The 21,638-nt window shown below is 46.5% G+C and overlaps 1 protein-coding gene across 2 annotated transcripts; it reads right to left on the bottom strand.

Annotated features, from left to right (window-relative positions):
* Positions 1 to 30: 30 nt before the first annotated feature.
* Positions 31 to 21,344, bottom strand: xpo7 (exportin 7). Of its 2 annotated transcripts, none has more exons than XM_056588331.1 (28): positions 21,284 to 21,344; positions 18,133 to 18,279; positions 17,362 to 17,455; positions 16,141 to 16,307; positions 15,373 to 15,441; positions 15,166 to 15,270; positions 14,451 to 14,616; positions 14,044 to 14,117; positions 13,751 to 13,870; positions 13,304 to 13,450; positions 12,794 to 12,966; positions 12,205 to 12,398; positions 11,348 to 11,453; positions 10,811 to 10,946; positions 8,063 to 8,136; positions 7,639 to 7,719; positions 6,926 to 6,989; positions 6,631 to 6,739; positions 6,094 to 6,200; positions 5,721 to 5,809; positions 5,296 to 5,403; positions 4,660 to 4,742; positions 3,390 to 3,604; positions 3,051 to 3,189; positions 2,746 to 2,903; positions 2,259 to 2,363; positions 2,017 to 2,144; positions 31 to 1,317 (listed from the first exon to the last, which is right to left on the bottom strand). In XM_056588331.1, exons 1-28 carry the CDS (start codon positions 21,314 to 21,316, stop codon positions 1,224 to 1,226), a joined length of 3,285 nt encoding a protein of 1,094 aa, XP_056444306.1. In that variant the 5' UTR covers positions 21,317 to 21,344; the 3' UTR covers positions 31 to 1,223. The 2 variants fall into 2 exon arrangements, with proteins under 2 accessions (XP_056444306.1, XP_056444307.1); XM_056588332.1 differs by having other exon boundaries at positions 2,265 to 2,363.
* Between the last annotated feature and the right edge of the window lie 294 nt (positions 21,345 to 21,638).

Here is a 21,638-nt window from a genome sequence, read left to right as displayed (position 1 = left end):
CCACCGTTAAGGGGTGGTGGGGGGGGGGTGGGGGGGGGGCGTTCCGGTGTGTACAGACGGTTCAGAGAAGGAAGAGGAAGAAGAAGAGGAGCCAGGAGGTTACCGTCGTTATCACTGTTCCTAGTCCGGCGCTCGGGGGGCCAGGACGGCAGCCATTTTCCACCCCTCGACCCCGAGGGTAACTGTACAGAGATGGAGCTTGGATCCACAGCATCCGTTAGTGTTTTTAACCTTTTTGTGTTGCCATGGTGATGGTCTACCCAATCCAGAGCTCAGGTGCCCCGCCCCTTTCCTTTAAACTATTGTTCCCTGTCCTCTTAATGGTTGGAACCCCCCCCCCACCCCCGCCAGACACTGTTGAACTAACTCACTATTACTGAAAAAAAAAGCTCACTCAATCACACTCAATTATGCTTGTGTATTTTTTTTTCATTAACATTGTTCAAAATGTTACGAAAAAAAAGAAAAAAATGTACACTTTTTTTTTGTTACTCGTGTTTTTTTTTCTATACAAGGCAGGCAGAAGCAGATCACTACGATTACCGGCTTTATGTTTCTCTCGTCTCGCTCTTCAAATCCTTAAACACTCACCTCACTCTCGCTCTGTCTAACCGCTCTCACCCATTCCCTCGCTATCATGTTCGCTCGTCCAGAATGCGTAGAAGTGCGCCCTCCCTCCCCTCTCCATGATTTCTCGCCCTTTTTCCTCCCTCCGAAACCTCGTCCTTCCCCTGCCAGAGGACTAAGCCTATGGAAGCCTCTGCAGACTGGCTTTAAAATAGATCTGTATATATTTATATTATGCTCATATCAAAAAAGGTGGGGGGGGCAAGGGAGTCGGGGACCGAGGGTTGAGGAGGTGAGGTGAGGAGGGGGGGGGCCAATAACAGGAAGTGGGACATGTACAACGTAAAAAGGGTGGTGAACGTTGGTTTTTATTGATCGATACCTCCTCCTACGCCCGGCCAGGGGGTAAAGATAAAAGTCCTCAGGGCGTCCGGGCCCAAGGTGAGCAAAAAAAAAAAGAACAAAAAAAGAATGTTGGAGACTGCGACAGCCAATGAGGTGTGAGTAGGGTGAGGAAGAGGAGGAGGAGGAGGAGGGGGGGGTTAACGCTAGCAGAGGTATAACCAAGAGGATGAGGAGGAGGAGGAGGAGGTGGGAGAAGGAGGAAGGGGAGACTGTGGTGGTCCGCAAGGGTCCGACGCTGGGTGTGTGGAATGTCAGCTCATCATGTCGTTGCTGTTGACGCCGTACGTAGAGTTCTTCATGCTGTCGTTGACCTCGCGGCGGAACACAGACAGGTTCTGCGTGAACCTGGGGAGCGGGCACACAGAGGGCAGAACGGGGTGTTAAGCCTCTGAGAGAGGGGACAGATAGACGATCGGCACTTTGCCAAGCATCGCCGTTTACCAGGATGAAACGTAGTCAACTAAATGATTTAAGACTAGAGGGATGTTAGTGAGCAAGCAAAACACAAAATGTGTTTGAGTCAGGGTCGTCTGTGCGGGATGTATCCGACTGAATTTTCAGAGTTGACTCAGATTGGCCAGTTCAATTGTTTATTTGCCCATTCATGTTGAGAATAAACAAATCCATCCATCTACTCATCTATCGATCTATATCTACAGATATTTTTTTTCCCAGTTTATCCCGCTAATAAGGGTAAGGGAACAAGTGGATGTAACAGCCGTCATAGATCCCTACGCTAAATCCAACAACAGCACTACACGAGAACCGATGAACATTAAATAAATATGCACGCTCCGCAATCAAGCCATCCATAGCCGCTGTTGAAAGACACTCAGCGGCCTGTCCTGGGATTGCCTCTCTTTATGCCCCGGCGTTTAAGCCCCCGCTTCAACCCCATTGTTCCGGCCTTTCAGTTCACAGTTAATGTCCCCAGACGCACCCCAGAGATTGACCATTGTTAAAACACATCTCCATCTTGTGCGTTACACCGTCAGTGGGGATGGGGATGTCTGTGTCTGTGTGTGTGTGTGTGTGTGTGCCTACCTGTCCCGGTTCTTGGTGAGCAGGTTGCGCTCTATGCCCTCCATCAGGTTCTCGAAACACAAGTGCATGGCCTGCTGCTTCTCCGGCGGCTGGCTGTTGACGATGCTGTTCCTCAGGTCGGCGAAATACTGTCGCCGAGTTCAGACACAGACACACACAGGCAGAGCCACAATGTGAACGAGCGAATCGACCTTACACGTAACATGTCCGCTGGGTGGAGAGAGGAAAACGATGTCTCTAACCTGTACCTTTTCGTTGAGCAGGATGAGGCCGAGCAGAGGCCGCGACATGGACCACTGGTTCCGGCAGTCCTCGAAGATGATGATGTTCAGGACCGTGGAGAGCATCTGGGGACAGGGGGGGGGGTGAGGAGCAGGCATCCATGCATTAATAAAGCCGTCTATTGGAGCTCCCGGAAATAGGTCGGGGACAGCTGCTATACAGGCCGCCAGAAGAATTATAATAAAACAAATTATGTATTTCGATCAAGAGTTTCGCACGCTGCTGCAAAACAGTTGAAAATCCCCCTCTGATCTGCTCCCAGTTTGAGTCTCTTGGAGAGAAACGATTAAATAAGCGTATAAAGAGAGATATTCAAAGCAAGGGTATCTACTTTTAAGGAGCCATCTACTGAATCAGGATCATTTTTACCACATGATCCTTAGCAGTCAGCGTTCCCTAGACCTGACGGACCCTTTAGACTCCACCCCCTCCCCGAGCTCCGCCCACCTGCTGGATCATCTCCGGGTGCTGCCGCATGATGTGGAGGAAGCGGTCGTCCGTCGCCATGGAAGCGGGCCGTTTCTTGGTGGAGCGCGTCAGCTGCTTGAACAGGTAGGTGACGATGTGGTCCAGGCTGGAGCAGCATCCCGTACACACCATCGTATCTGGACAAACACACACACACACACACACACACACAATCAATCAACATGTACAAGCAGCAGAGGTAAAAAACGACTGCGCGTGTTCACATGCATCTGCGCGAGCATGAACAGGGTCTACAGGGGGATCGGACGGACGGCGTGGGTTACCCAGCGCGGTGAGTCCCTCTGATATGGAGGACAGGATGTACACGGCCACGTGGGGCTCGAGGCTGGCGAAGAAGTTCATGTGGTCCTGGGTCAGCACCTCCAGCAGGGAGTAGAAGGACTGGCTGAGCTTGGGGTAGTCCTGTTGAAACACAGCAGGGAGCACGTCAGGGAGGGGGTCCCGTCACTGTACTGGGTGCACAGCAGCAGTTTGACCAGAGTTGTGGTAATATATTACTCTGGTAGTACGACAGTGGTATTGTAGTACATGATATTGACAAGGATTGACGACAGCAGCTTACTGTAGCATGAGTATTACGGGTAGTGTTACAGTATACTAACCAGGAGGTCACTATGGGGGATGGACAGCAGCAGCTTGATGAAGGTCTGCAGGGCGTTGTCCAGGGCGTCGTCGCCGTAGAGACGGAAAACGCCAAAGTTGACGTAGTTGCCGCTGAGCACGGCCTTGAGCATGGCGAAGCACACCGACACGCCCTTCAGCTTCACGCCGTACACCTGGTCCTTCGGCACCTCGCCCAGCGTCAGGATGCGGTTGCCTGGGCGACGGGAGGGGTGAGGACCAACGGGCGGGGTTAGAGAGCGACGTGGGGCGGTTTTTGTGATTGTGACAGATTTACACCGAAAAACAGCTGGGTTGTTGAAACAAAACAGATTTTATGTTTTCAAACGTCTATAAGATGCTGCTGTTTATGTGAAAATATGTCAAAGAAATTGATAAAATTAGGTACGGAAACATGCTTCCGAAAACATAGGAAAGAGGCGAAAGCGATGGCAGAACTATCAGATTCGCTTTAATTGGTTCAAAAACTGAAGAGCTTTATTGAACCACTTAAAGCGCTGAGAGAGCCGAAGATGACAACTTAAAGTAGTAGTCACGGAGATCTCCAAAGATTTTCAAGTCAATTAAAAGATGAGTTAAGTCCCTATGTACTAGCGTCGAATGAGCGAACACACATGGAGAGTGAGCCTACGACCTACTGATGAAAGCCCTTGCAGGGCTGTGAGTGGTACTAAATGGGTGTAGATGGAGACACTCCCGCGATGCGTTCAAATCAAAAGCGGTGCCGTTAACGAGGCATCTTCTATCATCCAGAGGTGGAGTAGGCGTTAGGGGAGTGTGTTGAGTTACCGCAACACACTCGCTCCCTTGTTTGTGTAGTGACGCGTTGTTCTTTTGGCCACGGGTGTCCCCAAAGAGAACAAAACTGAGATCTTCGAGACCTTTCACTTTAATGTTTGTCATTTGTTTTTAAATTTAGTTTTACTTTGAACTGGGTTAAAAAAACAAACAGATAAATAGCCAGATTTTCCGGGGGGAAAAATAAAAACGGCAAAAACAATTGAGTAGGGTTAGGGTCACAAACAGACATCAACGAACAAACGTCAACAGAAAAACGTTGAGACACACTGCCACTGTGGGGAGCTCACCTCGAGAGGGGTCAAAAGGTCAGAGGTGAAAGTTAGGAGGAGGTGGTTGGTGGTGGTGGTGGTGGGAGGAGAGGGTTTGGATTGAGGGTGAGGAGGAGGAGGAGGAGGAGGAGGAGGAGGAAGGGCAGGGCAGGGAGGGGTAGGTATGGTCTGGTGGAGGTACCGTAGGTAGTGATCATTTTGCTGGTTTCCCTGAACAGAAGGATCCCATTGGGCGAGGAGACGTCAAACTGTAGCCGTTGGGACCTGGGTGGGGGGGGGGGGGGGTTGGAGAGGCGGTAAGACAGCCGCAGGCGACCGAGGGCGGTTAGAGGGTTAGAGGAGAGATGACTTCAGTACAGACCAGAGTGGTGGAGCACAGAACCCTAGGACCAACACCTTCTAGAAAGCTCCATGAAGAAACAGTGCACCAGACGGTTTAGTGGATTATTATTGGAATAGATCCAGGGACATTTGACGAATCAAAGAATCATCGAGTTTATACAGATCTTGATCTATAACCAAAAACGCTTCAAATCCATGAACAACACTAATATCAATGGATTCCCTGTCTGTTGGATAACCGCCTCAGCAGTAGCTTAGGCCTCAGAACTGTCATCATGTTATTAACCTCAATGAAATAGGATTTATTGAAAAGAGAATCTTTACTGAAGATCAATATTCATGGAGGAAGGAAATACCGCAGAAAAAATTCTAAGTAAGACATAAAATAATAAAAAATGGCTGATTCAAATTTTTCTTAATCTACATCCACACAACACTGAACCACAGCATCGCCTGGCAATCAGGCGTCACTCACCTGTTGTGGACGAGCTCAGCCATGAGTTTGAGGACAGGTGTAGTGCATGCTGGGTCGTGGTACCACAACTCTATGGCTCTCTGTAGGATGGGCATGTAGGCCGGGTATCTGACGCACTGGGTCAAGGAGAGACGTCAACACAACGTGATAGGGGTTCAGGTCAAAACTTTATGGGTTAGATCCCGGTATACCAAGTTCAGGGTTTTAGAAGTGTTTATAAACCTAGCACTTATAATCATTTACGCTCACTCTATATAATCTATGGGATGAGCGAGACTACACTAAATATAATAAATGGAAAGGGCCCTTTTTGGGTACCACAAGATGCATATCATTTGTAACAAATATCAAATCTAAAGACAGACTCTAAGACCAACAGCTCCCCTGGTGGTGGGCGGTCAGTACAGCAGGGGGTGTGAGGATACATCCAGTCAAACAGCATCATGAAGCTGGTCTTGGCGTTGAAGGCGAAAGCGATTCCTCTCAAGTCACGCACCAAACCCACCAGAGTCCTCTGTGAGGGAGGACAACACAGCGACACGTTGTGGTTACAGCTGAGCCCAAAGCACAGGGCCGCGTCGGTACAGACGCCAATGTTGACTGAATTTTAGCATCCAAAATTATTTTGAAGCAGGCCAATACGGCCAATGTTCGTACTCTGTGTGCTTTAGTCTGTTCAAACTATATGATTCTAGTGTGTGTGTGTGTGTGTGTGTGTGTGTGTGTGTGTGTGTGTGTGTGTGTGTGTGTGTGTGTGTGTGTGTGTGTGTGTGTGTGTGTGTGTGTGTGTGTGTTCACCTTGGCCTCCTGTTCGTTGAAGGTGTTGGTGCTGAGCATTTGGGCCACGGTTTCGAAGGCGGCCGTCAAGGGCAGCATGAACTGCTCAAACTGGTCTTCATCTTCCCCTGCGCAGAAATATTTGTCAAACGCCATCACCAGCACCAGCGCAGTTATCAGAGGCACACATCAAACATTACCACAACCACAAGCATCAGACACACACGACAAACATCCCCACCACCACAATTATCAGAAACACATCAAGTATCACTATAACCACAATTATAAGACACATCAGATATCACTATCACCGCCGCCATTACCAAATCCAACATGCATTACTTCTTACAACTTGGGGACAGTGAGAAACCATGAAATCTATATAATAGGCTGATATTTGTAAACAGATGTAACGGTTTCCCTCTCCTTGCATTGGTATATAAAAAAATAATAATAATCTTTTTGTTCTCCATTTTCATTCATTGCCCCCCATAAAGCTGGTTGAGCCTGTAGTTACTATAAAGCGCTGATAATCTTGACCAGTGTTGTAATTACCTAGGTCCACCATGAGGAGGCGCCCAAGTGCCGTGTAGAACGTGGTGCGACAACGCATGTCGCTTAGATTCGACTGGTTGTTCACTCCCAGGAAGGAGAAGTGCTCACTCTACAAAGGCAGAGATTTGAAAAACGTGTATCATAAATTATCATAAACATTTTGTTCTAAATAGCCTACACCACAAACTGGAGACATTGAAGGATGACGATATGCTTGTAGAAGATAGTACATAAATGTGTAGATATTCATTTGTATGGTGTGTATACGAGTCCAATTTGTGACGTTTGCACTCACTGTGTGGTTGTTCAACATGAACTGGACCGCAGTGAGCTTGACCAGCTTCCTCACGCTGCTGTATGTGCAAAACGGCGTCAAGGAGAACCAGAGTTTGGAGGAAAACAAATCGCTTATAAATCAATTAAACAATCTTGACCAATCCTCAACCTTTGGATCACTGAGTCCCAACTGGATTCCCCCCCCCCTCCCCCATGTGGGTCACAAGGGCCTTTTGAGAGGGTCGACGAGCGTCTGCAAAACCTTCCGCTTAGAAAGAAGCCAATGACGTAACTAAAGTTGAATGTCAATTCATGTTTCATTGGCTTACTCTTCCAATGAGTTTGGCCCGATTGTTGCAGACATCCATTCACTCCATGTTTTCAACAATGCATGAACGCATTGTAGATTACTGCAATATCTGGGTGGTGACACATGTAGGTCCTTGTGCTCAGGCCAGATGAACCACTGCTCTAGTGGGGCGGCCCCCTAACCAGAATACAGCTCTTTGGTTGGATCGTTACAAACCAAAGAGTGTGATTGAGTGTGATTGTGTCAAGTTACTTTCTCACAGCAGAAGTCAGACTGAAGTGATGTGGAGGCACAATGGTTGGCGACCTAGCCATTATGCAAAGTTGACACGAAGCACGTGAACAATGCACACGGCGCGTGAACATGCACACATTAACACGACATGTGACCACTAACAGCACAGGCCTGGCGGTAAAGGATATCCTAGAGACAGGTCGTTGAGGAGCTGCAGCGTCTTGGAGGTGATTGGCTCGCACTGACCCCAGTACTTCAGGTTGGTGATGCTGTTGGAAGAACCAAAACGCATGTGGAACTTTACTCAACCACCCTGGAACAATAACACACTTTAACAAAAATACACCATAAGCTAATGAGCCGTTGTGACTATGGTAATTACCAAGGTGATTAAACAAAGATTTTTTTTAGTTTTTCATCATTCGGTTCAGAGGTGGCCTCCCAATATAGCAAACACTTTACAATTGAAAATACTGTATGATCAAAAACGCAGCATCAATTCATGCGTCAGTCTACAAAAACATTTACACACAAACATTCAGGTGCAGTTGGTAGGTCAATTGATCACAAACAACGTATAGTAAATAAACGTCAATAGGGGTTTCTACTTACATTTTACCAATAAAGACGCTAAGTACCATGGTCTCATCATTCAGCCCCAGCACGTCCGACAGACGCCGGTAAAGCTGGAGGAGGAACACATGACAGATATGTATTGATCTATTATGATGTATAAATAGCAGGCTGCAATGACATCATGGTAGACTGTCCTAGCAGTCAGGGCGCTTAACTCCCCGCTGAAAGGTACTTGGTTCCATGCCCAATGTCCGCCGTCTACCCGTGGTCGTCCTTGGAACAAGATGTCCTCTATCTGCCCGTTAATGACCTTCCTGAATTCACTGGGACACTAAATAGAATATTAGGGGGAAAGTCTTTGGAAGAGAAGTGAATCAAACCACAGCATCTAGCAAGGTCGAGGTTTATATCTAACTGTTACGCACATTTCTATCTAACATTGATGAGATCTGGCATTATCAAGGGATCTATAAAACACACAATATCAAGGTCGCCAGACATATAATTCAGATGTGACGCGAGTGACTTTCTAGAGACGAGACACCTTTTGATAAATAACCCTGAAAGCATTTCAGAGGGTGGATGGACACTGCGGCATATACGCTTAGATTTGATATTCAATGGGATAATTCCTCCAACCCTAACTCCCTGATGTGCAGAAGCACCATCTTTATACAGTTACTTAGCATTTCAATAGAATGCCCACTTTCCCCAATGGAGGAGAATATAGAGTGTGTGTGATTTTTTTATTTTTTTATACATCTTAAATTAACGGGGATTAAGATTTTATATAGAGGTTCATGCATAGAGTCAAATAAATACAACAAGGTCACTTATTTCTCTTCGTTCTCCCCCATATATTTGCATTGATGCAGGTGACACACAAAGGATCCTCATTTTAAATGGATTGGTTCGGGTACCATTCTGCGAAACAGACAGACGTGTTCGCTGTCAACACAAGCTTTTCCATTCCGTTAAACGCATTAAACCAAGTTTTCCCTAGGACATCTACCAAGAATCATACAAGTCACATTTGGGTTTTCTACTCAACTTAGGGATTCACTCATGCATTACTGGCTCTGTCCCCCCCCCCGCACCCGCCGGATATCAATCCATCTATCCATCTTTATAGATATCCATACATCTATCTATCTTTAGATACATCTATTCATCTAAAGATATATCCATCTATAGATATATCCATCATTTGATCTATCGCTATATCTCTATATTTATATCTACCCGTCTATATCTATGTATGTGTATATATATGCATGATGGACCTCCACCACTGATCTGCACCGTCAGCATTCTGCGGCACTCGGCCACGTATACAAAACGCGCTGGGTCAGCAGGAGGTAATGAACTTCGCCGCGTCATGTTGACGGGGGGGGGGGGGGCAGAGAACACAGCGCTGAAACAACAGCGAGGGGGAGGTAAAGGCACCGCAGGCTCCGGCGCATAGGGGGTCCCCTACAAAAGCATGTCCGTCAGCAGTGTGTATACAGGGGCCGGCGTAAGGCGCAGGACAAAGGACCTCATCGTCTGCGTGCACTTGGCTCCCCTCGGTCTGACACCGTGCCGTTCAGAGAGAGAGAGACGAATATAAACACCGGAACACAGGGAACACAGGGGCCGCAGCCCGGTCAGAGCTATCCTGCCCCTCGTTGCTACCCTCCAACTCTCTTTTCAAGAGGAACCATCATTTAAGTCAGAGCCCCTTTAGTGCGGAACAATGGTTCAGCTACTTGACGTCTGCCAAGAGGCAAATAATTAGTTTAGGGGTGACGCAGCAAACGCAAAGGGGGTTTACGGAGCCATTAACGTCCTGGCGGACCCTCCTTTCATCCACCTGAAGGGCCTGACGTGCGACTCCCAAAAATGTTACCCTGGGGTCGAGGCGTCGCGGCAGCAAGGGCCGTGATTGGTCCGCCAAGGTAAACCCGACGCAGGACCCGAACAGGTTCACGACTGCGTCGACGTGTCGGCATGGTGGAACCATAATCAGCCCTAGAGTCGCATCAGGTGAAAACTGGTTTGTCAGCCTCTCAAGACCCCCAGTGGGGTCCACGGTTAAGGCCCCGGGCGTCCCCTACTAACACTTTGTGGATGAGTCAAATAAAGACTTCTGGCGGCATCAGATGTCCTGTTTAGCCAAGAGAATGTGTCATAATAACAGTGTCTGTTTTGATGTCAAGCGAAGCCAAATGAATCATCCTCGTCTCTGTATTTATTGTCATGAGTCACTTCCTTCGTTTTTTTGATGACGAGACGTCACTACTTTCACTTAATATGTTTGACATCCGTTGTTAGGGCTGTCGTGGTATGTTTGGACCCCAGGAGGACTGGCACACTACTGTGTTTTCAGCTCATTGGAATATTTAGCAAATAAATAAGTCCCACTGAACGCCTGCTGTGAAGTGCATCCTCCCTGATCCTGTTCCGGGCCACAGAAGCTTCTGAATGAGAAGAATTGGCTGAACCACTTGAGAGGACTTCTGCAGCCTGACCCGCAAAGACGGTTTGTACCACAGAACCATCTGGGCAGTCAACCTTGGAAAGTGCTTTGAAAAGTGCCTGGCCCGGTCCAAAAATACTTGGCACGTGAATGGATGAACCATCTGTCTGTCACAAAGTGACTCCTAGGATGCTGATTGGTTGGGAAACAGACGCACAACTTGAAGGCTGGCAGGATGGCACCTCGCAAGACGGTAATCCCTCTAACTCAGCCGCCTCGCGAGGTGAGGACTGGAAGGGCAGCAGCAGGGGGATGGTTTGAGTTACCTTGGAGGACTTCTGCACCTGGTCTCCGATGTAGATCTTCCTAAACTGTTCGAAGAAGCTGAGCATGGCCAGCTCCAGCCTCTCGTTGCCGGCCTGTGCCAGCCGGGAGTCCGTCAGGTTCATCAGCTGGAGCACCCTGTAGGGACAAACACACACGATTACACCGCAAGAACTGAAGGATACAGATCACCTCCTCACAGTCCACTCCCGGGTAGACTTTACCAACTGGTACAGACGTGAGTCGGATCGGACCGATCATACAGTGAGCGGGCACAACTTGTGATGTCCCAAATGGAAATGACGTGATTGGACACAACTTGTGATGTCACAAATGGAAATGACGTGAGTGGACACAACTTGTGATGTCACAAATGGAAATAACGTGAGCGGACACAACTTGTGATGTCATAAATGGAAATAATGTGGAGCGGACACAACTTGTGATGTCACAAATGGAACTAATGTGAGCAGACACAGCTTGTGGTGTCAAATGGAAACAATGCGAGTGGACACAACTTGTGTACATGGTGATCTTACCGACACACCAGCTCGCCGTCCATGGCGTCCTGCTCGTCCGTGCTGGCAAACGACACCCGTCCGCCGATCACCGCGCCGATGATGTACACCAGCCATGTCAACCGTCCTGCATGGCAACCGCATAGCAACAGGCCTTTAGCAAGAACCCTGATGCAAATTCAGCCAGTGGTACTAGTACACGTGTGTAGACGACAACTCTCAACTGGTGGACTAACCAACCCCATCCTGGTTGAATGAGGCTAATTTTAGAGACCATATGATAATTATTCATAAATGGTAGAGCTTTTTTATAAAATCCCACTGTAGGGTTTGAACATTGTGACGTCACATCGGACGTGGGAAGATTTCCACTTTCGCAACACTAGTGCATTCTACACAACCACGCTGGGTTGTCCTCCCCCAGCATGCATAGCTTCTAATAACACGGGTTTGACCCCCAAATCCCCGACTATGGGCACTTCCTGCCTGTTTACGCAAGCGCTTTCTTCTCTAAAAACAAAGCATTGTTTGAAGTCAATTTCAGTAGTAGTTGATTACATTTTGGCAGAAATTGTTTGGTCACAACTTCTCCGCTCAAGATAAGGAAACTGCAGACTAAGAGTAAACATTTAGAAAAGAAGATTAAATCAATAAAGAAAGAAATAATAGTAAAAAAAAAAAAAAGGGGAAAAGCAAATAGAGACTAAATAAAGACTAAACACGAGACGAGAATATAAACACAAATATCCGAGACCAAAATTATACATTTTCTTTTTTTTTTGACCCCACGCAAAAACAAAGGAAAAAAATAAAATCACCCTCAACAACGCACACGCATAAAAAGCATTCATGTGTGTGTGGGCGGGCGGAACACGTACCCTCCTGCACCGTGGCGTCGGCGGGGCTGGCGTTGGTGGACTGCAGCAGCTCCTGGTAGCTCTGGGCGGCCTGGTCGAAGAGCTGCACCAGCAGGGCGCACGTCTTCTCGTACTCACAGCGGCCGATGGTGGACAGCTGGTCCAGCTGCTGCTGCACCAGGCCCGCGTCGTCCAGGGGGTCCTCCAGACCGTCCCTGGGGTAGGAGGGGGGGGGGCACATGGGAGACACGTTAGAGGAGGTCGCTGGGGGTCTCGTCCGAGGACACACACCATATCACAGGACACATGTGTAGTCACGGAACCGAGGACGGACACGGATTGAACACGCCAACGCTATTTGACGCTTCACACACACACACACACACACACACACACACACACACACACACACACACACACACACACACACACACACACACACACACACACACACACACACACACACACACACACACACACACACACACACACACACACACACACCTTTATTTGGAATATCGGTCAATATATCGTTTTGTGAAATCGTTGACTCCCAGATAGTGGCATCTGCCCCTAAAGTCGGGCTCTATTTCACAAAGCGCTGGTTCACCTCAGGATGACGTGGACGGACTCCAGGCGCGAGGTGATGTAGGCCTTGGTGACCTCCGGGGTGTAGGTCTCCAGAAGGTGGGGCTCCGTGGCCTTGACGTAGGGCACCGACGCCGCCAGACGCTGCCATAGGCTCAGCAGGTAGTGGACGCTGTTGGGGGCGAACTCCCAGTGCTGAGCCACAGGGGGGGGGGGGGGGGGGGGGGGGGGGGAGTAGATGGTTGAGTCACATGAAAGTGGTTGAGGTTACTGGAAGATTTTCCAATAACTCCAATTAATCTGGTTCGGATCAATCACATTTATAGAAAATCTGGTTGAAATCAATTTCGATAATGACAAGAAGTTTGAATTGAATTGTCTCCGATTACTAAAATGAGGTTCGGATTGAATGTACCCTTTCCACAGGTCAATACCAGGCTAAAGTAACCCCAGGTTTGACCTTAGCGTTTACTCTTTAACTGAGCTTGGCCCTCATGGGTCACAAAGACGACAAGAGAGGAACCCCACGTACCTGAAGACTGGTGACGGTGAAGTTGGCGATGAGGCGGATGACTTCGGGGTAGTTCTCCACCTTGACCAGCTCCCCCAGCTGGTAGTTACTTTTTAGTCTCGCCAGCAGACGACAGAACTCATGGTAGTTGTTGGGATCTGGCAGACACTGGAGTAGAGAGGGCACGGGTCACAACGCAATCAACACCAGAGGGATGGACCATGGAGGTCACATACAGCCACTTTGTAAATAATTGTTTTGTAGGACAGAAAAATATTTTATAAAATACCGAAATGATTAATTTGACATTACATTTGGACATTTCAAAAATAATCTCTATGTGTGCACGTGTGCTTATGTGTGTGCACTTGTGTGTGTGTACGTGTGCACGTGTGTTTATGTGTGTGTGTAAGTGTGCTTATGTGTGTGTACTTTTGTACGCGTGTGTGTACGTGTTTGTGTGTGTACCTGAGGGTTTGCCAGTATCCTCTTCACTCCATCGACGAGGTGCGACAGGAACTTTGCCCTCTCTGCGTTGTTGAAGAGCGACCTTCGAACAGAGGCGATCTGTACTAGACATGACAACACCTGACAAGAGAGAAACACGCAAACATTAACGTTTCAAAACAGGAAAGACCCATAAAAAAACAAGGGACACAAGAAAGTTTTCATTGACAACAAAAAGATTTGTTAGATTTTTTAACGTTTGGGTAAAACCAAAATCCGATTTGTCGTTTATGATGTAGTGATCGTTAACGTACCAACGGGGACAGGGACGGTGGGATGGAATGATATAAATTGAAAAAGAGCTGCAGGGTCGAGGAATCGAGAAATGCTGAAAGATTAGAAAAGAAAAACAACTTTAGAGTCACAAATATCACTCCACATGGTATGCAATCTTATTTAACAATAATTGAACTGGTTCCCAATTGGTGTTGTTATCGTGGCCAATTTGCTAACTTCATCCGACTGTGACGAACATAAATATTCACAGAAATATTAGCACTTCTGATACTATAAGCAGCCAATACGCCACATCGTTTTGCCTGATAAATGACTCAACTAATTAATCCATTATCAAAATGCAATAAAATCCGAGTCCAATGAGCCAATGAAACTTGCGCAGCTCACAGAGCTCGTTTCCTATTGGTGGAAGCCTTGCAGTCACCTGATCTCCAGGAGGTGGGGATCTGGACAGTACAGAGGTCGTCCGAGGACTCGTCCGTGGACGTTCCTATGAAGTCGTAGTTGAGGCAGTTGTAGCTGAGCTTCAGCAGCTGCATGAGGAGCCCGTGCTGGGATTCATCGTTCAGGTTCAAGTTCTTCCCCGACGCCTGGGGACCAAAGGGGGAGCAGGCGACACACCCACATGGGCCAGTTAGTTCAATATGACCGGTACAATTACGAGGAGCCAGTACAGAGACAGGTTATTAAGGAGGAGGGAGGTGTGAGACAGTACAGTCAGGTCATGAAGTACCAGGTAGGGACAAGAAAGCAGAGACAGGTCATTAAGGAGCGGGTAGGGGTTATACAGTAGTGAGACAGGCCATTTAGGACCAGGTAGGGGTTAGACAGTGCAGTCAGGTCATTAAGGAGCAGGTAGGGGTTAGACAGTAGAGTCAGGTCATTAAGGAGCAGGTAGGGGTTAGAGAGTAAATACAAGTCATTAAGGAAGAGGAAGGGGTTAAGAAGTACATTGACTTGTCATTAAGGAGCCGGTAGGGGTTAGTCAGTAGAGACAAATCATTAAGGTGCAGGTTGGACCGCTTGTTCTGGTATGCCGACGTTGGCCAAAAACATCTAGGTTGATTACCCCAAGACAATGTTAACCAACGCTCCTTCAGAGGCATCTACTTCAAACCCACTCTCGTCGGCCGTCATACCTGTTTGAGCAGGTTACAGGAGAGGGTGAAGATGTCGAAGAGTGACGAGTCTCTGAACGACGACGCAATCTTCCTGTGTTTGGTGAGGGGGTGCGTCGTGTCCGCCTGCCCGTCAATTACACACAGTAGGGAGCAATGATCAATCAGCCCATCAGTGGACACAGCTCTGTCTCAGTGTGAACCAGTGAGAGGGCCAGGCGGGCTTACCTGATTGATTTCATTGGTCAGCTGGGACAGAATGGTCACTCCTATGATGCAATGCTCCACACTGTCCTGCTACAATACGTGAGCACATAGGACGGCAGATGTGAGCGCAAATAGACACAAACCATTAGCAGGGAAAAACGACGTCGACATCCGTCTTACAATGTAAACACACACACACACACACACACACACACACACACACACACACACACACACACACACACACACACACACACACACACACACACACACACACACACACACACACACACACACACACACACACACACACACACACACACGCAGATACCAACAAGTGTAGTAACACAGAAACAACACACACAGACAAACTCATGCCCGCGGTTATACAGACTCACACACACAGCACTTCAGACTCACACTCAAACAGTCTAGCAAAGTCGAGCGGTTGCTGTGCCACAGTGTTGGTGAAGTGCAGGGGTAGTCCACACATGGCCATGGCATTTACAGCTGCCAGCAGTTGTTTCAGAGTGACGTTATTGTGGACAGTGGGCAGTTCACACACTCTACTCAGGGACGTTGCACCAGGGCTGTGATTATGGCATTATTGGTGGACGCCGGATCGCATAGTTAATTACTATGGCGGTGACTATAAATTTGGTCACACACACACACACACACACACACACACACACACACACACACACACACACACACACACACACACACACACACACACACACACACACACACACACACACACACACACACACACACACACACACACACCTGTAGAAAGCGCGTGACGTCAGCGATGACGTTCCGGAAGACGTAGTCGTCCTTCTGACAGTCGAACCAGCCTAGCTTGGTGATGCGGGCGTACAGCTGGATCAGCGCCTGGGTCACAAACGCCGCGAGCTTGGGCCGCGTGGCCAGGTAGTTCAGCACATAGTTCCCTGGGCACAGAGCACCGCAGACGCCAGTTAAACACAGGGATTCTACACTATGACCCATGGTGGATTATAATGAAGTGACTGCACACATTTGGTTCCAAAATGTGTGCTGTACTTGTACTTTCAGAGTTTGCCACCAAAATGTACTTTCAGTCAGTGTGTTCAAAATGTATTTTCATAAATCTTTATCGTCCAATGAATCTATCCGCCATTGCAGTGGCAGGTTTTAATATTTGACCCTGAATGGGGGTGTTATGAAAAGTGGGAATCAAACCCATAAATCAATGCCATGCAGTTGCAGTGCCATTGGTGAGCAGTGCCAGTGCCACGTTCTACCAGCTGTATTCGACAGGAACAGATTGCTTAATACCGGACGTTTCAAACGTGGCCAAAAATGTTGTTTGCCCGGTGTGCAGTAATGAGCACACAACATGCTAGAAAATGCATTTCCTGCAGAAAATGCGGTGAGTGCTGTAGTTCAAAGTGAGGTTGAATTTTTAATAAAGCCACATAGATTAAGACATAAAGAAACGTTAAATGATATAAAAATTTAGTTTGGATATTATTGAAGATAGAATTATTGAATAGAATAGAATTATTGAAGTGTGTAGATTTGTTAAATGGATTGAACGAAGATAAACGGTTGAAAATTGATTTAGTAATGTCTTTAACAGTTGAAGTACCAGAGGACGGCTTGGCCGTCCTCCCATTGACTCCCATGTTTTAAAAAAAAGATAGTATTTTAAAAGTAGAATATCATAAAAAGTATAAAATATTAAAAAAATCTGAAAAGAAGCGCTAAATTCCAAGCTATTCTGAACATTTTAAAATTTGAATGGAGTCTCTAGGGGAATATTTAGGAAGGAGATGGGTCCCAAAGTTTGTAGAGAATAATAAAGAGGAAAGAAAGAACTTACGAAGAACAATAGTTGAGCGCTGCATGCAGCACTCACCTAATAATTCTGTTGCAGTTTGCAAGCATCGTTGCATCATGTTAATATTAATGAGGTGTATTCAGAAGATTGGAGGAAGCCTCGGCCCTCGGGGGAGAACTTACGGATGTCGATGCGTTGCTCGAGAGGCAGAGGGTTGCCGGTTCGAGACACCAGTTTAGACAGACAGGTGGCTGCAAGCAGCTGGGAATATGAAGACTGGGGGACGAGAGGACGAGAGGACGAGAGGACGAGAGAGAGAGAGAGAGAGAGAGAGAGAGAGAGAGAGAGAGAGAGAGAGAGAGAGAGAGAGAGAGAGAGAGGTGTCAGCACTGAAACGTAACAAGCGGTAATAAAGTACTTGCATCATCGTACTGTTAAAAGATAAATCTAGTATATCAGCATTCATGAGCTCAAGCCACCTACAATATGTGGTGGTGGCACATGTTTTTCATTCTTCTATAGCACAAGTGTTTATTTATTTACTCTATTTTGCCGTCATTATCATTCCACATAATCCTACAACACACTAATAATTGAGGGGGGTGCAGTAGAGGCCCCGATGACACACACATTTTTATTATTTTTGGGCGCAGAATATAATGTTGTCTTGGCTGACAGCAGGGCCACTAGTAATCTAGCCACATATGTGTGCCAGGGCTGGATGCTTCGAGGGGGAAACACCATCATAACACCCTTTCCGCCCAATCCTCAAAAAGAGTCGTCGATTTTATGACTCACTGTGGATGTTTCCTGATCTGATTACTGGAGTAATTATACTGGCTACACCTTAGCTGCAGTGCTCCTGGTCCCCTATTGGTCACGAGCCCCCAGCCCGGTGACCAATAGCAGGCCGGTTGAGAGACCGACGGAAGGAAGAGGTGGGTACTACTCACGCTGCCTCGCTCCAGCAGTAGCTGGCATTTGCTGAGACAGTCGGTGCTGTTGGTGAACTCGACCAGGGCTTTCTCCGCTTGGTGCCGGACCGCCGTGTCCGTGGTCTCGTACAGCTGTTTACATAGGATCTCCAGCTGGGCAAGGCCCTGCGCACACACACACACACAGACACGCAAACACACACACGCAAACACACACACATTAGAGAAAGATGCATATGGTTTCACAAGAAAACAGACTTGAGAAGTGTGTACTGAGATGTTACCTTACTATTATTTATTTCAAAATGATTTGTCACAAGTATTCCCCATAGCAAATATTACAACCAAGTAGTAAACAATTAACTCATGTTCGTGTTTTTAGCCTAACTTTTTCCCACACAATTCATTCCACCTAAAAACACTTCGCCCCTTCAAGGTACAGAGTATTGGAATAACATTTCACTCTGTACCGTAAAAGTGTTTTAGTTAACAACAAATAAAGTGAGCAACATATAAAGATATGAATCCCCTGTTAAAGAGAATTAAGAGGGATAACCGGTTGCCTGTGGAATGCCTTATCGGTTCATGGAACAATCATCCCAGATCAACTTCTTGCACCATGAAAGATGACACCTCACCAATAGTGAGGAAGCACCAGGAAACCAACCCAATTACTGTAACCAAGCATGACCGACTTCCTCTGTGTTCAAATGTGTATACTGATTAACAGGTAACATGACGTTCATGACTTCCTTTCCACTAAGTTTTTCTCAACCCAAGATTCAGAGCAGCGTGAAGATTGCAGTCATTGTTACATCAGAGCGATGTCTCTGATACAATCCAAAAACACCCCTGCAAATAACAAACATAATAATAATAATAATAATATCCATTTAATGAGCAGATGAACACAAGGAATGACTGCTCAAGCATGCCTTTGTTTCAGGTTTTGGCTGGCGGGTATACAAATATTTAGTTGTGGCATAAGTAATGGTACAAGCGTTTTGTTCTTTTTTGGAAACAGCTGACTGGTGATAAAGGCGACAGTGTTCCCAGACACACATCAGTCGATGGGCCGAGCAACAAGGTGTGGAACGCCCAGTAATTGTTACAGATAACACTCGTCTGCCTGAGAGGACAACACTGCCGGGAGTAGATAAGGCGAACCCAGGGCTGACCAGGGGGAACTCTCTAGACCTCACACGCCTGGCTTCTGCTCTGCTAAAGGAATCGTCGCTAGGGGGGCGGGAGGTCCAGCAAATCAGGTTTCACCCGGAGGACAGCCCACTTCGGGTCTGGTTAGGTGTTCAATACGGAGAAATAGTCAAACAAATATAAACTGCATCCTTGTTATTTTGTTCAATATGTTGGACTGTGGGGGTGGGGACACAATGTGTAGGGTCACTTGCAACCACAGATGGTCTTTAGCAAAGCGGTTTAAATTACCGGCGAGCTGGCGAATTATTCAGCAGCCTTTTCTGGCACTCATGTAAAAATGGCAGTAGGGGACTGTTGTAGTGTAGTTGATGTTGTTTTTCCATAATAGTTCTGCTAAGGAACGGTCGATATCAATAGAAAGCTTTTAGATAATAACTATTTACATAAGACCATGGAACATGTGTTGAAGCCTGATGGGAATTTATAAAACATAATCAACCAATTGTTAAGCCCAAGCAATACAACCAAATCATTTTAATCACAAACTCTTAATCCAAAGTTTTTAGGTCTTTACACAAATACCTCTATTGGCCTCCTATCAACAATCAAATTACAAAATTATGACAGCTCCGTTACACACCTTCAATTGCCATTGAAAAGTATAAGTTACCCTTTAATATTTAAACACCATCCCCATCTGCTTTGAAAATAAATACAAATGTAAAAGGTGCCAAGCCATTCGTCTGTAGCAGGTTAAAATGGGACATTAGATCTTCACTCCACAAAATTACTTTTCTTGGCCCATGTGAAATGTTGGATAGTGTTATTAAGAAGTTACTATTACAAGTTTATACTGTTAATTATTGGGTTATCCAATACACTAGTCCCAAACATAAAAGGACTTTCAAGACAAATAACACAACGAATAACCAATTATATAGTCACAGTTATAAAAAAAGTTGTCTAAATTCTGCAGTCGATTGGAGGAAAAGATGTGGACACTGCAATAATAACATCGACTTCATATATACATATTAAATATATATTTAATTGGCTGCAATACATTCATTCGGCAGGGTGTATATGCAATAACAAATAGTATTGAAACACACTTCTGAATAGTTTAAACTGTGGACATCCAACAATGAAGAACTCCCAACTTGTGTCCAGCTAAGAAACCCTGAACTGGTCACACCAGCAGGGCTGGTTTACAAGATGCGGCTATACAGACAATGCACTGGTACCGTAGATCGCTATCATTGAGTTCCCAACGTTATATTAATCAAGCGTTAAACCCGTCTGTGTAGTATCATTAGAGAGACATTCGGTAGCAGGACCTCCGGTAAATTAAGGGACTAGACGAGTCTGATAAAGACCACATGTGTTTGAATGGGGCAGCGCGGGAGAAGTTGGTGTCAGAGCGAAGCTAACGAGACTAGCCTGGATAACCCTCACCCTAACCCTAACCCTCTCAGAGCTCCACAAACACCACTAAATAACCTTAAATCCCCAGCACCGTGCCTGGATAACATCCGCATGATTGTGTAAAGCGGACTATGTTGTAGCAGGGCTTCTTCTACCCTGACAGCTCCATCCTCCTCGACGTCCATCATCAGGAAGCTTCATTGTTTCTCCTCTCTCATAATTTGAATATAAACCGTGTTGTTGTAAGACTAGGATCTCGACTAGGACGACAGTAACCCTCTGCGACTAAAAGGCATCACGTTACACCCCAAAAGTGCTTTGTTGTGGTTCCACAACAACTGTAGCATGATAGCTTCGGCTAACAACGTTGCTGCAATAAGCCGCCTGCACGATGACAGGCCACAACACACACACACATACACACACACACATCCTTACTGTGGACAGGCACGGGGAGACTTCCTGCTCTGTGCATGCTTTAAAAGTTATATTTTAAACATAAAATGATGCGTCTGTGTCCGTGTGCGAGTACACTTTGCCCTTCAGCAATGGTTGGTTGATTACAAAAACATATAGCTCTGCTTACCTGCACATGATCCGCCATTTTTCTCCATTTCATGCACCTCTCACTCCCCCGCTTATGGGAGGAGGAGGGGAACAGCGCCTCCAGCGGTAGGTTGTTGTTTATTCATTTTTTAGGAAATTCATACTCTACTTTCCTTTCAGAAAAAACACATTTCTCAGTGTGAATGATTTTAATTAACTGTAAAGTCCATTATATTCATTCAGAAAATACATTAATATCATGCTGTAGATACATTTTTATTTATATATTTGCATTGCCTTAAATTAGTGTTTTATTTTCAATTGAATGTTCCATTTTCCTTTAACATTTATATATCTAGAGCATTTCAGCAGTAACAGCAACTATTTCGCCTGGG

This window comes from Gadus chalcogrammus, chromosome 4 (genome assembly GCF_026213295.1).
Source record: "Gadus chalcogrammus isolate NIFS_2021 chromosome 4, NIFS_Gcha_1.0, whole genome shotgun sequence".
Lineage (NCBI taxonomy): Eukaryota > Metazoa > Chordata > Actinopteri > Gadiformes > Gadidae > Gadus > Gadus chalcogrammus.
Note: the sequence above shows the minus strand (reverse complement) of the source record. Positions and strands in the feature narration are given on the sequence as shown.